Here is a 16,141-nt window from a genome sequence, read left to right on the forward strand (position 1 = left end):
AGATTTATGTCACGGAAGGCGACTGTTATCTCGAAATGAGAGTTGTGTCACGGAATGCGACTGTTGTATGGGAATGAGATTTATGTCACGGAAGCCGATTGTTATCGGGGAATGAGATTTGTGTCACGGAAGGCGACTGTTGTCTGGAAATGAGATTGATGTCACGGAAGGCGACTGATATCTCGGAACGATATTTGTGTCACATAAGGCGACTGTTTTCTTGGAATGCAATTTGTGTCGCGGTTGGCAAACTAAAATCTTCGAATGAGACTTTTGTCGCTGTAGGCGTCTTTTATCTAGGATTGAGATTTGTGGCACTAAAGACTACTGTTGTCTGGGAATGAGATTTGTGTCACGGAAGGCGACTGTTATCTGGGAATGAGATTTATGTCACGGAAGGCGACTGTTATCTGGGAATGAGATTTGTGTCACGGAAGGCGACTGTTATCTGGGAATGAGATTTATGTCACGGAAGGCGACTGTTATCTGGGAATGAGATTTCACGGTAGGCTACTGTTTTCTGGGAATGAGATTTGTATCACGGAAGGCTACTGTTGTCTGGGAATGGAATTTGTGTCATGGAAGGTGACTGTTATCTTGGAATGGGATTTGTTTCACGGAAGGCGACTGTTATCTTGGAATGAGATTTGTATCACGCAAGGCGACTGTTGTCTGGGAATGAAATTTGTTTCACGGAAGGTTACTGTTGTCTGGGAATGAGATTTGTATCACGGAAGGCTGCTGTTGTCTGGGAATATGATTTATGTCATGAAAGGTGTCTGTTATCCTGGAATGAGATTTGTGTCACGGAAGGCGACTGTTGTCTTGGAATGGGATTTGTATCACGGAAGGCGAGTGTTGTCTGAGAATGAGATTTGTTTCACGGAAGGCTACTGTTGTCTGGGAATGAGATTTGTGTCTAGGAAGGCTATTGTTGTCTGGGAATATGATTTGTGTCACGGACGGCGACTGTTATCTTTATGATATTTGTGTCACGGTTAGTGACGGTTATTTTGGAATGAGATTTGTTTTAAGGAATTCGACCGTTATTTTGGAATGAGATTTGTGTCAAGGAAGGCGTCTGTTATCTGGAATGAGATTTGTGTCGCGGTTGAGGAGTGTTGTTTTCGAATAAGGTTTGTGTCCAGAAGGCGACTGTAATCTTGGAATGAGATTTGTGTCACGGTTGGCTACTGCTATCTTGGAATTAGATTTGTGGGACGGTTGGCAACTGTTGTCTTGGAATGCGATCTGTGTCACGGAAGGCGACTGTTATATTTGAATGAGATTTGTGTCACGGAAGGCGACTGTTGCCTCGGAATGAGATTTCTGTCACGGAAGGCGACTGTTGCATCGGAATGAGATTTGTGTCACGGAAGACGACTTTTGTCTGAGAATTTGAAAGTGTCACGGAAGGCGACTGTTGTCTGGGAATGAGATTTGTGTCATAAAATGCTACTGTAGTCTGGAAATGAGATTTGTGTCACGGAGGGCGAGTGTTATCTCGAAATGAGATTTGTGTCGCGGTTGACAACTGTTATCTTGGAATGAGACTTGTGTCGCGGTTGGCGACTGTTATCGGGAATGAGATTTGTATTGTGGTTGACGATTGTTTGGGTACAAACATGTTAAATGATATTTATCGATTAAAGCATAATGTATTTTTTTTTAAAAGGTCATGAGTGAATTGTTATCACTCTCTCATGGTTCAAGCTTATCTTTTGTGCTTGGTGTAAAATCTGTAATCAAACAGTATTTGGTCAACATTTAGGCCTTTGGGCTAGTCCTTGGAGTTCCTTTTGCTTTATTTGTTTTTGATAGACGGATTGCAGTAATAGCTACGTAATCACATTTTTTTTTATCCGTTCAAACAGTAACATTTATTACCGTATGAATGAAAGGCAGAATCAAACACAGTTAACATAAGTAAGTTAGTATGCTACAACCAGTGTACACTAATAGGGCGTCCTTTTTAATTCAGCGTTGACAAAGAAAACATATTTCGACATCAAAAATACAAGGTACTTGTTTATTTTAGAACAGTAAGTTGTTCTACTTGATAAAGGGTTAATTGCTTTTAAGCTGAATTGTGAAATGCAACACATGAAACGTAGGTGTGTCAGTGACTTCTACATAACAATTTCGGATAGGCTTTAAAGCAAATAATGGAAAACGAATTGGCAGCACCAAGTTGTTTTAATTTTTCCGACTTGGCTTAACTAGTCTACTCATAATCCTGAAGCTTGAAGAAGACAAGATTACAACTGGAGTGGAGATTAACGTTCAAATATAATTTCTGAACAGTTATTTAGAACAAAAGAAAAAACACATTTGAATTGTCTTGAAAAAAAATTAAGCAACACATGATAACAAAGTACAATAAATAGTTTACTTTCTTGAATGGAATAAACTCGGTTAATATCATTATTGATATGAAAAACTACAGAAACAAGCTCAGTAGCGGAAAGTTAACATAAACATAACCCACGTTTAATGGCACAGGGTAAACGCCAAAGACATAGAATACAAAGACAATCAATCACAAACTAGAAACATGGAACAACAGCACAAAACTCAACAAACAACAACTCATTTCAATTCTTATTTTATTTCCCTTGTGTGAGCAGTAGTAGTAGTAGTAGTAGTAGTAGTAGTAGTAGTAGTGGTAGTGGTAGTGGTAGTGGTAGTGGTTGTGGTGGTGGTGGTAGTAGTAGTAGTAGTAGTAGTAGTAGTAGTAGTAGTAGAAGTAGTAGTAGTAGTAGTAGTAGTAGTAGTAGTGGTAGTGGTAGTGGTAGTGGTAGTGGTAGTGGTAGTGGTAGTGGTAGTAGTAGTAGTAGTAGAAGTGGTAGTGGTAGTGGTAGTGGTAGTGGTAGTGGTAGTAGTAGTAGTAGTAGTAGTAGTAGTAGTAGTAGTATTAGTAGCAATAGAAGAAGCAGTATTCTCAACAGTGTTTTTATTGAGATTAGTATAGAATAACTCAAAATGAGAAATAACAAATATGGGCGGCGAGGTTTAAATGTTATATTCGAAGATTCTTTAAAATTGCAAATATATATACGAATACTCATTATAGATATATATTGAATCAGCAAACATAGGCTGTTTTAAAATTATCAAAACTAACGTTTGTGTGTGCAAAATGTGAATGTCACTATTTATTTGTAGATTTATATCACGGAGGCTACTTAGCAACAAGGCATACAATCTATTCATGTGTTCGCGTAGCACCAGAATAGACACTTAGCAACAAATATTTTTATCATCATTTATTATATATATTAAAAATCTGTGTGTATGTGTTGTAATAAACTGTACTGAATTACAGAGCCACGCTGTCTTTTCATTTCAATACATCTCTGAGGCATACACTACCGAAAAGTATACCATTAGATAAATTTATATTAATCACATTATGTTTTGTAAGGAGTGATAGCAGATTGTAAAGAAGTACATCTATGTATATGAGCTGGATGTACGCTTTGAATAAATATTCTGACCAGAACGTATCCGCATAGTATTACATGTACTTTCATAATATGATATACATAGCATATCATAAAAATACAACTAAACCAACTAAACATCACATATGTAGACTATTCGCTTTAAGAGCGTTGATACAGCTAAACGTTTCGGTCTGACCGAGTCTTACCAAACATGTTATACGTGTTAACGGTGACTCTCTCACCCTGTTTGTCTCGAAAATATTAATCTCGAATAGACTGAATGCGTGTTGAAATAGCGTAAATTGACTTCAGCGCTTCACACTGTTTACAAAGGGAACGAATAAAAAGAGGGATCAGTGGGACCTTGAGTTTGGACGACTGTCAGTATATGTACACACAAATTGTACATTGTATTATTGATACAAATAGGTTGGCATATGTGTGGTCTGAGTCGTTTGCTTGTTGACCTGCCCTTAAAGTTTCCATTGTAGAATACAATTAGCTTTCAGTATAAGTGCATAAGAATACCTCTAGCTGATGACTTACTGATGCAGGTAAGCAAAGCATCTTATAATGTTATTGTATTGCTATTAAAGAGGGATGTTCATGATTCGTTATCAAAATCATCCATCTAAATGTCTAATATGTGGCGCTTCTTAAGAATCTCTCGTCACATGCGCTAAGTCTCATGTCCAGATTTTGATTCCGGGAGGTGTTGGACCTTCTCCATGATGTGGGTCATCCAAGCCTTTCTCATGTCAGGAGAATATGTCTGGAGAAAAAGGCTCCTCAGGTTGAATCCAATGCCATATTTAGCTGCAAATAAAAGTCGATGAACTGACTAAAATAGTATTTAATATGTGTGGTGCCATTACTCGCATGATATAAAAAATAGAGTTATATAACATGATACACTTCATGATTAAGTTGGATGGTTGAAAGGTTAACAAGAAATTCTATGTCGAACAAAAAAGTGCCAATATTTGCGTAATATGCAAACACGAGTTTACTAACATGAATTCTTACGTAAATTTGATGATTAAAAACCATTGCATAAAGATTGAATACAATTCCTCAAGAATGCCTTACTATTTACTTATTTGTACTTGCAAGAAAATCCTTTATCATAATATCTTCATTGAATAATAAAGGGCGTAAATTTGTATTGTATGCAACATAGCGTTTTCTTACTTGATTATTTGAGTATGTTGGATTGTTGAGAATTCTTTTCTATGAGTATTAATTGTGAATACACTCAATAAAAAAACTAATTTGACGTATATGTGCTTTTGTAGATGATTGTTGAAGGCTGATTAAAACAAAGTCACAATGCATTACATAATGGTTTAGCCGATATATCGATCTGAATGTGCTTCACTAAACCACACTTAGGCAAGGTGTGACGCCGACTCCGAGGCCGACGCCAGGGCAACTAGTATAGTTCTCAGTTTCTGAGAATAGCCGAGCTAACTTCCATTCCTACCGCATTTGTGATTGAGATGTTTTAATAGACTTATCACTGTGTGTATAATGTAATAATATGCTTCTTCAAAACTTCCCATGCTATAATCAATTTTAGGTAAAAGTCATAAACAAGATAGTGTCATAAACAAGAACAGAACAAGTAAGTGCCGACAAGGGCTCACTATTGTTTAGCCCGATTCATAATATTCGGATGTCTGTAGTTTTCCATATAGATAGTGTTATTATCAGCCTGTAGGAATACCAAGTTTGATGTTCATATCTTGATTTGTGCTATAGAACAAAATCAATCTGAGCATAACGACACAGATAGTAGCGACGTTATTGGATATGACAATATATTCAAAAGAACTCAACACGGCAGATAGCAGTGAGTTGAGTCAAACATAATAAGATATAGTAAGTACTCAATACGGGTTTTACTGTAAATGCAGACACCTTTTTTTCGTACCTATTGGAATCCTAGGACATGGTTTAACGCTACCGTCGTCCGTGGCATAATGATATTTATGTACTTTACTGTTACATCCTGCAATATAGTACACATAATACAATATATATCAAACCTGACGTCACATGATTATACAGTTATTAAACACTCATTAACGGTTAAAACCTGCTGAATATACAATATAATTTGAAACCAACTTGATATTTTGAAATTTTATGTCGGCTCATTTGCGAACGATCGTTCATTGTCAAGGCCTAAAAAAAGTTGTTTGGTTAGGGTTACATCCTTTTCAAAAATAGGTAGGGTAGGTAGCTTTTTTTTTATTAGGCTTTATATAAGAATGTTATTTTCATCATTGGAGAATGGTGTTAAAGTTATCTTCTGTATAAGCATTTAAGGTTTTAAACAACATATTGAAAAGCAATTAAAAAAAAAATCTTTTTTTTTCTTTCTTTTTTTAGTTTTTCATTTTTTTTCAAACTGACAATAAAAACGGTAGGGTCGGCGCCTATTCCGTAGGTAGGGTCGGGTACCCCGAACCAAATGTATTTTTTTAGGCCCAAAGAGAAAATGAATCAAAATAAAAATATTAACAGAAATTGTGGGACACTAAAGAAATCACAAGCGGATATACTGAGATGAAACCACTTGCTTTTTGAGTGGCTAAGAGAAAGTGTAACGTTCGGACTCATGTTCTCGTAGGTAAGTGGTGTACTAATATACACTGTACAAGATCATTGGCATCTGCTAGCTAGTTGAATGACACCACTTGAATCTTGAAAAAAGCGTGTTGGGATATATTAACACCTCAACTGCCATTTTTTTTAAATGCCTTTCGGCATAAATGAGCGCAACATCTTTAGATATGATCGGATCGCGTATAAAATGCATGTGTTTTGAAAATTGTTTATTTTATTATTGTGTCAGCAGGCCACGAAAAAAATCAACATGTTGAAAAGTGTTAATTTATGATTTGTTGTAATACTGTTGTCACCAGTATTTCAGTTTTATATTGAAGATAAACTTTGACGTTATATGACAAACAAAGTGTTTCCGGTTACGGTCGGGTCGTTCCATTTACATTATGGGTGAGACAGAAAAACTGAAAGGTTTTCTTAAATAAAAATACAGTATATTTTTACAATTCTGGAAATAGACATGAATAATTGGTGTAAATATAAGTACTGAACTGCGTGATTGATGTCATTATCGGTGATATGAACACAGCTGGGCTGGGAATCAAGGCCCGAGTCTACACACTTGTACCAGCTGAACTGCGTTCATACCCCGATAATGACATCAACAACGCAATCCATACCTTAAATAAAAGCAAATAATGGAATACTTACCAGTGCATTTTACTGCTGGCGGAGGTTGCAACGCGTTCCACATAGATTTCTTACAAGCGTCACACGTTTTTGGTGATCTATATTGCACGTCTTGAAACAGGTGACCTTTATAAGTGCGGTCTCCCGACATTTTCTGAAAGTTGTCTTCATTGTGTTGGTATATTGCATGTGTCCATATACTTGAACCCTGTTATTTTGTAAGTTATTCGACTTTAAGTCATAAATCATGATCACCGCTCGTTGTCAATCCTGAGTCAAGTAATTCATTAAATTACCACAGACTGGCATTAATAACAAATTTTGGAATCCTTTTGTTTTTGACAATCAGATGTTTTCTATTATAAATCAATTGAACATCAGTTGCGGGAAACACACCAGATATGTAACGATTTTGATATTTGGGATTTAGGGTATGTCTAGCGAATCTAGATATCAAATCTCTAAGCTTTATGGATACCTGCACAATATAATTTTTATAGATTTGCTACTAAATTAGCTCTAGCGACAAGGACTGTACCGCACGCATTCAAAAAATTTCGAGAGGTCAATGCAAGTAAGCTTCAATAAAAGCGTTCAAAGCAATCAGACGAGTTTAATTACCTTTTCTTTATCTAGGGACGATCCCTGTACCTTTTCACCTGCTGCGTCATACACCAACTAGAATTACAGTTCATTTGGCATATCAAGTGTCTGTCATTAATCCCTATTTAAACATTGATTAACTAGCTTTTATTCAATATCATGGATTGGAACGGTAGAAACACTATGACAACATATAGTTCCTCACCTTTTGTCTATTATACAAGGACGTCTATACACAAACACATGTACATGCTCAACATAATACCAAATATTAACCTAAGAGGACTGACTATAGCAGAAGAGAATCAAAACTAAAAATTATTTTTACAATATTAGAGAAAATGGAGAACAAAGTGAAATAGAAACAATTTGAAAAATATGACAATCGATCAATGACAATCACATCTTTTCGTTATGTGTATAAAGAGATTGACAGCATCAAACAGCATCTTGCTTTCAAAAACGACGTCGTTTTCATATAAAAAAGGAAGTGGGATTATAATTTCAGTCAAGAGTTGCACAAAATTAAGCATAAGACGCCTTTGATTATTTTCAGAAGGAAGCGGTAAGTCGTCATTTGATTTCCACAGCTACAGAGAGGTGTGGGAAAATGATATTTACATAAAAATATTTCATCTTGGACCAACAAGTGGTGCGGAGGCTAGTGTGCAGGACTTACAGCCGACGTTTTATTTTATAGTATCCGAGGAAAGGTAGGATAAGAAACCAGGAGCATCTCCTGATGCCGTTGCTTAGCTCGGGAGAGAATTGCATGCCCAAATGGTAGAAGATGTAGACAAATGAATTCATATAAAATGATGTACGGGTTCATTATTTGGAAATGTTTGATAAGATTTAAAATGATCTTGTTTATCACTGTCGTATTGTCTGAGAAACCAAATTGGATAAATATAGGAGGGTGACCATTTTTCGAATTGTAAAAGAGAAGTAGCTTGTTTATGTGTTGTCTAGTGATGATGCTATTTCCATTCTGAATGATTTTGTACCACACGCAGAGATATCAGACGAGAATAACCAGTGACAATTTATAATTATCTTTTTCATACTGTGTACAATTAATACAGATAGCATCGGCATACTCAACAATCGTTCCGGTTAAAGAACGCAATATAACCTCAAGGGTTTTTAGCGAAGCTGTTTCATGATGTCAATTCTAGAACAAATCTTGTTTTTAATATATTTCATATGATCATGCCAATTGCCATCATTAGACAGTAAGAAACCATAGTATTTATATGATTCCGGCAATGGGATAGGGGCCGGACATGTGCAGAGGTGTGTGAATTGGCTTGTTTACTTTTCGAGATATAATCATTTATTCTGATTAAGCGGGATTTAATTTGACAAGCCATTTATAAGGCCAGAAAGTTTTTCTGAAATATCAGTTTGTGGTTAAAACCGTTTGTTTCATCATTTAGCACGGACAGCTCAAAAACTATGGATACGTATTTATATACTTTTGATGATCTGGCTCGAAACGTATTAAGCTTTACAGGCTCAAGTAGCTTATTTCACTTAGCAAACATACATACTTAAATTTGATTTCATTAAATGTCACATTCTTTATTGTGATTATCAAAAACATATTTCCTGTGACTATTATAAACGCAATTCCTATTTAAAGTCTTAAATCTCTAAAAAAGAAAATATAACATGAATCATAGGGAAACAACAATATTGAGATTAGCATAATCCTGTTATAAGGGACTTAAGAAGTTTCGAGAAATTGAGGCCAGTCGATATAATTTAGTTTCTTAATTCCCAATTGTCTTAAGATGGTGATGGTCTCCGATTATGCTGATAATTATATTTATAATCCATAAGTAAAACATACGATTGGAATTCCAGGGGCCTTATTACAGAAGCATCTTGAGTTTAAATTGTACTTTTCCTTATATTGAACAATTTCCTTAAATGATTTATTTCACAGCTAGAAAGTGATATGCTTAGTGCAATTAAAATTTGGACATTGAAGCTTTTAAAAATGAAAACTTCATTTTGAAGAAAAGTATTTTGAAGAAATATCACAATTCCAAACTTTACACTTAAGTTAAAATGTGTTTATATCGCATTTATTAAAGCGTTAACATTGTGTAATTTTTATGCGTTTTACCACAAATATTCTAGACAGATCCTTGTTTTTTAGTTCCCGATCCTCGTCCTCAGTGGTAGTTCTAGCGTCCTGAATCGAGCTGAAAATACCCCATACTGTATACTAGCAACCGTGACCTATTGCTTTAGGTGAAATTTTAACCATGTCGTAAGCCAAATGACATCAAATTGGTGAATTGGAAAAATATAAAACATCTGTGCTACTCGGAATTAGGGTAGACAATGTTCAAAATATCGGACCAGCTTACAATAAATTGTAATACTAGTATTACTAAACAACTGGTTGATTTTATGTATGATAAGGTTTCTTTTAATATTTAAATACGAGGAGCATATGTTATATAATGTAACAAGAGCTCGTTTATGATGACTGTTCGAGATATAACTTTTTATCGTTAAATATACATACATCAAGCATACTGAGCAGTTATCAAAATAGTTAAATTCCAGTTTTTTGATTATTTAAACAGGTCTTTTATGTATCCACCATAAGGACACTGCATTTTTTTGTAACTGACTGTTAACGCACAGAACATGTATCGATAACAATATGAATTACATGGATAAATTTTATGCCTTACATGGATAAAATTTATGCCATGTATGCAGTTGTCTGCAAACAGTAATGTTGGATTGCAACGAGTTTCCGAAATATTTAGGGTAATTTATCAAGTATACTTTTGAAGTGAAAATCTTCTCGCTTTTATAGACATTGAAAAGCTGTTGATTTTAACGTTATGACATAATGCAAACACTGTTTCAAAAACAAACAGTTCGTGCGTATTGCTAAAACGCTTAGGTAAAGAAAGTATGTTTCAACCAGTTTGTTTCTTGTTAAAGCATTTAGTTTAATTTGATTTATTGTCATTTAATTGTTGCTTTATCAGAGTGTACTAAAGTTCCTAATATATTTTCTACAGTAAAGGAGGGTCGCTTAAGATGTATTACTAACTGAAAGCCCCATGTATTACTCACACAATGTCTAGCACCAGCATCGGCATAGCTCTCTGCTTTTCCTCGAGGTTTTGGAAGAACATCACGTGATGAAGGCTAACAACCACAAACAGTTTATTCCAGCCAAACATTGAGACATTCAACCAACCTTCCATGTGGATCTTGGATTCCTCTGTAAACACGTAATTATTAACGGGTGATATTTGTCTAGTCCTATAACACCCGAGAATAGGTTCAAGACACAGCATTGGAACGTTCTCTTAGTCTCTAACAATATTTTTTTACTCAGAAACCGGACGTGTAAAAATGCAAACAAGATTAATTTATTTTGAAGTGAGTATATAACTGAGTATACATATGTCATTTGTTTAAAAAAAGAATCTAATTTGCAAGTACTTGAAAATATTGTTCGTTTGTTTTAACCATATAATAATATATCCTAAGAATGTCACACATTGACTTAAGCCGATTTTAAACAACTTTATTTAGAAATGCAACGTCATTTTTCGTGGGTGCCAACGACGTTATGTTCCATGGGTGCCTACGATGTTATGTTTCGAGGTTACCGACGACGATATGTTTTGTTGGCGACGACGACGATATGTTTCGTGGGCGACGACGTTTTGTTTCGTTGGTGCCGACGACGCACAAAAAACAAGTAATATGATGGTAAGCAGTTTGTTAATTTGGAGAAAAATGACATATATGTTATTAAACCTTTTCCGAATTATGTATATGTAGGATAATAAGGGCACATATGTAGCATAACTATATAATATATATACTTACAATACAAATATTGCATGTTATTTCTAAATATAAACTATTATATATATTGCTGTGTTTAAATTTACTGTACATTTATTTATTGGCTTACCAGACATCGGCGTTTTACATTTTAATTCTTCGATTTCACTTTCCTTCGCATCTAGTCTCATTTGTAGTAATACGTAGGTATCTTCTTTCATTTTCTGGGTCAAAACTGTCTCCGTATCTTGCAATTTACGTTTCTGAACAATAGAATATAATTTGTCAGCTGTAAGTATCCAATTTATTTCTTAAAATGATGTTTATGACTTAATGTTTCATTTAATCAAATATACTTTACAAGTATATCTTGTATATACAGGATAAATTGAATTCTTTGTAATGAAAGCTGAAATTAACTATATATTACGTTGATTGAAGAAAATATCAGGCTCGAATTAATAACAAATACATATTTTAAACAGAATGTGAGGAGTACGATTCATGACTGTCGAGTAAAGCTATATTTTTCTGTAAAGGTTATGGCTAAGAAACGCGATACTGTAAGGCTTAAGCGTATGAAAAGAAACGCGTGACAACCACATTCCATAGTCATAAACCTGTTAAATAGTTGTTATACGTCACAGTGACACATCCTTCATATCAAACAATACAAAATCGATATATCCATAGTGCTTGATTTAGGTTTAAAGCTGGAAAATGAAACACGTATATTTCGTTTGTGTTTTTGAAGCGTTTTGCTTTCATCCCCCGGTAAATTAGTATCTATTATACATATATCAAGATCCAATAATCTTATATAAATCCAATTTTACTGACAGTTCCAAGGCGGTACCTATCAATTCTTAATAAAGACACCTCGTTTAAAAAAATATATTTGAAGTGCGCTGTTTGTGGTGAGGTAGTTCCATGTTTCTTATTTGCGATTGTTTGCTGTTGTGTTCTGTGTCATTGGTTTTGACCCTGTGCTATTAAAGGGGTTAATTTTTAAACTTTCGACTACTGGACTAGTATCAATAGTTTTTCATATAAATAATGGTAAAGTCCCTACCGCCGTAGAGAGCCTCTGTCTCATGTCGTCCAATTCGTTTTCCTTTCGTCTTAGCCGAGCAGGCGACATCGGTGATGAAAAAGTGGACCTATTTAAAAGCTCAGCCAGTTTGTTCACAGCCTGCATTTTTTTCATTTGCTCCTCTTTTAACCGTGTTTTTAACTCTTCCACTGCATCTGCCTTTGGTAAAAGAAGAAGAACTTTTGTAGTCGACTATTAGCTTTAATAATACTAAAACGGTATCTTCAAGATGCGGAAAAATGATGATTTCCTAATAATGTTGAAAGGGAAGAATAATACATAAACATATAAAAACACTTTTAAAGCTGCACTCTCACAGATTGAACGTTTTGACAATTTTTTATTTTTTGTCTTGGAACGAACCAATTTTTGCAAAAATCCATGGAAACCAGTTATATAAGACTCCTGACAAAAAAAATATATCGTAGATTGTTATATTTAAGTTCAAATATTGATGTTTTAAGCAATTTTCTTAAACCGTTAGTATATGTTTAAGCCAAAATACATTGATTTTTTGGAATTATGTAAATCTACGATCTGAGTTTTTGCCAGCAATCTTTTATCATTGGCTTGCAGATATTTACGCAAAAATTTGCCCTTTCCAAGACAAAAAATAAAAAAGTAAAAATGGTAAATCTGTGAGAGTGCAGCTTTAAAATAAACCAGACAACGATAACAACATTCATTTGAGTGATGAGTAGAAAGTAACGGAATGGTTGCACAATGTATGAGTTCTTCCTTTTGGCTGCATTTCGAGGGGTGATCTCGATACATGTCGAAGTGACATTTATAATAGAAGCCGATATATATATTGTCCTGTTTATCCCTCGTTATGACATGAAATTTAACACTTAGTTATACAGTCATGTGTGCAACTTATAGTACCACTTTCAGCTTGGGATGTAGCCGGATCAGAAGCAATATAAAACTGATACCGCTGCACAACTGAGAATGATTCAAGATCCGTACTATCAAAATCAAAAATAGTAAAGTGACTGAAAAACTTTTGGCTGATCTTTGTACCAAGAGTCATATATATGTAGCTGTTATTTTTGTGACAGGTATGAGCTTCATATGAATTTTGAGGTCTGATGTCGTTGATGTGAAATATGAATTATGTTGCACGTATTGAAAACCGTGGCTTACAGGCAAATATAACAATCACAATATCACTGATATTGCTGTTAGTTAAATATCACGTGTGTGTCCTTGAGCAGCTGAAGAGCGTTTTCCAAATTTTAAGATATGTTGGACGATTTGCTAAAGATTTTTGAAATTTTGTTTCGTGTGAAATATGTCGGATTAACATTTTTATGACAAATAATGATATGATCAAAAACTGAAGTACTGCTGAAGACAGAAAGTTTTACCAAATGTATAGAAAATAATTCATATACATTTTAAATCGGTTGTAGGAAACGTAAACCCGTTTGAACCCGTTTGGAATAAAATCTTATTAGTAATATTCAAACTTATTTACCTCAAGCCTTTGTTTTATTTTTCTAAAATATATTTGATTGGCATCAAATTGTAGTGTACAAGTGCATGACGCGTTATTATAGCGATTTAAGTTCACCCCGACTAAAATGAAACACATTTTATTTCCTGCGCATACGACGATCACTCGATCCGCCATTGACCTATGAAAAGTTGTACACCCGGGCCCCGTTTTACTAACAGTTCGTAAGTTTTTCGTAAGTTTCCACGTACATTTTCAACTTACGTAAACATACGAATTGCGTACGTGCGTTTTTACTAAAATTTCGTAAGTGTTGATATTTGCGTAGAGGTAAATAATGCGTAACTCTCCGATTAGAGGTAGAAATCTCCCTTTGCGCGCACCTTTCAAAAAAATAAACAAACTTCGTCTGTGAAATCTTCAACAATGGCGACGCCGCAAAAAATAAAGAAGAAAGAGAATTGGTCCATGGCAGAGCGTGAAGTGCTGAGGATTTCATACCTTGATGAAAGCCATGCCATTGAAAGCAAGTTCAACCCTTACTCATGTCGATGAAGAAAAATCGTGGAAGAGGAATGAATAGCGGTACATGGGATAAATTTTTGTAAATATTGTTTTGGAACTTTGAATATGACGGATGACGACAATAATCAGATACAGTTACAGTTTTATTCTGATTTTTGGTATACTTGTTTTCTGTTTAGTTCACATAGTGTAACGATTTGTTTCACAAAGGTATTCATTTATGTTAATTTGTTTACACATGATATTTGTAGTGTCAGCCGTTCGGGCATACACTTTCTTTCACAATATATTGTTTGCATGTTTTGATCCATGATAGCCCCCGCCCGCCCCTGATATTCTCTATGTGAACTTAAATAGTAAAATTAGAAGAAAAACTATTTGACTTTCAGACTGACTCCCCAGGGTACGTGTCTGCATTAGAACTTTTGATGAGTTTAATAAGAACTTAACCAACATCAAGACGGACATGAAGAGGAGGAGGCATCAGATGGCAGACCTGACAGGTGGTGGGCCTCCTCCAACGTTAGATAATCAGGAGGAAAATGTAAATTATTACTTATTTGCAACTTATCTTTCATCTTTAAATATTTCAGGAATCGTAAAATTATAGTTAAAATCACGTTATAATTATTGTTTTGTTACACCACTGTCATTATATATTTGTGTATTTGTTATATCAACTTTGTGATATTCTTCAGATTTTGAAAATGAAATACTTATATGATACAATTTGAAAATTGCATAATGTGCACCAAAAGAAGCAAAAACCTAGATTTGAAAATATAGTATTTTATTATATGTTAGCAATTTTAATACACATTTAAAATTTCATTACAAGATGCTTTTTGTAAATTTGGTATAATTGTTTTACAGATGATTCAGCTGATGTGTGTTCAAGCCATAGGTTGTTTTTTCTGGAGTGGACACCTTTGCTTAAAATAGTAAGATTTTTTATCTGCCTCAAATGAGTATCATGGATGTTTGAGTTTCTGTCAAGATTTATTTATATTTTAGTGTAAATAATAAAAATGAGTATATTATGATGTCATTCTAAAAGAATTGGTGATTCACAGGTCGTTTATATGTACCTTTTTATTTTAAATAACACCAATGTATTTATATTTGTATATATTTTACTGCAGCAACAAGTCTATCATCTTTGGTGCTGCAGCATGCTACCAAAACAGCTACATGTACATCGCCTGCAGTGGAGTTTTGTTAATCAACCTCCAACATAGTATCCCCTGAAATGCCCCTGGGAGCTGCCATGATGCCAAAAAGGTAAACCACAAAATATGACTAAGTAAACATACCAACTTAAGACAGACTGTGTTATGGCAGTGTCTTCCATGCCAATAGAGTCATGCATTGGATACAACAGGTAAACACATTAACTATCAAAACCCCAAAACTGTGAAAAATACATGTATTGAGATGAAACCAAAAGCCGCACAGGGGTCACTGTATTAAGCACTCAGATTTTTCTACATGCTATTAAGATATATACGCATAACAAATATATATCAGAAATTCCTTTTAAAGACAAATTAAGACTTTTAAAAAGTACATATGAATTTGTGTATTTTTATATTTCAGGACAACACCAAATGACAACAAAAGCGACAAGATTTTTCGAGATTCCATCTACAACCAACTTGAAAAGACTTCTTAAATGCCAGAATGAGCTCTTGGAGCAAATATTACATCAACAAAAACTGACAATTGACTCTCCTTTATTACAACTTATATCATAAATGATAACTTAAATAAAATGTGACTCAGCAACTGTTTAGAATCAACAAACATTCTCACATAAACCTTTGAAGTCCTATAGTAGAATGCCTGGAAGTCGTTGATTATTTTATCTACTTTAAAACTCACAATCCACTTAAATATTGCTGACACTTGAAGGTTTGCATA

The 16,141-nt window shown here is 34.5% G+C and overlaps 1 protein-coding gene across 1 annotated transcript in view; it reads right to left on the reverse strand.

Moving 5' to 3' along the window:
• Positions 1-2,367: 2,367 nt before the first annotated feature.
• The window catches only part of LOC128206533 (rho-associated protein kinase 1-like), a 35,382-nt gene continuing 21,608 nt past the window's right edge, over positions 2,368-16,141 (reverse strand). The window contains exons 18-25 of the mRNA XM_052909081.1: positions 12,217-12,396; positions 11,275-11,407; positions 10,419-10,569; positions 9,445-9,523; positions 7,329-7,385; positions 6,729-6,861; positions 5,380-5,457; positions 2,368-4,262 (exon numbers count right to left, since the gene is read on the reverse strand). Coding sequence (XP_052765041.1) covers positions 4,126-4,262; positions 5,380-5,457; positions 6,729-6,861; positions 7,329-7,385; positions 9,445-9,523; positions 10,419-10,569; positions 11,275-11,407; positions 12,217-12,396 — 948 coding nt within the window. The 3' untranslated portion in view covers positions 2,368-4,125. The remainder of the gene's footprint in view (positions 4,263-5,379; positions 5,458-6,728; positions 6,862-7,328; positions 7,386-9,444; positions 9,524-10,418; positions 10,570-11,274; positions 11,408-12,216; positions 12,397-16,141) is intronic.

The sequence above is a fragment of the Mya arenaria genome, chromosome 10 (genome assembly GCF_026914265.1).
Source record: "Mya arenaria isolate MELC-2E11 chromosome 10, ASM2691426v1".
In the NCBI taxonomy this organism is placed as follows: domain Eukaryota; kingdom Metazoa; phylum Mollusca; class Bivalvia; order Myida; family Myidae; genus Mya; species Mya arenaria.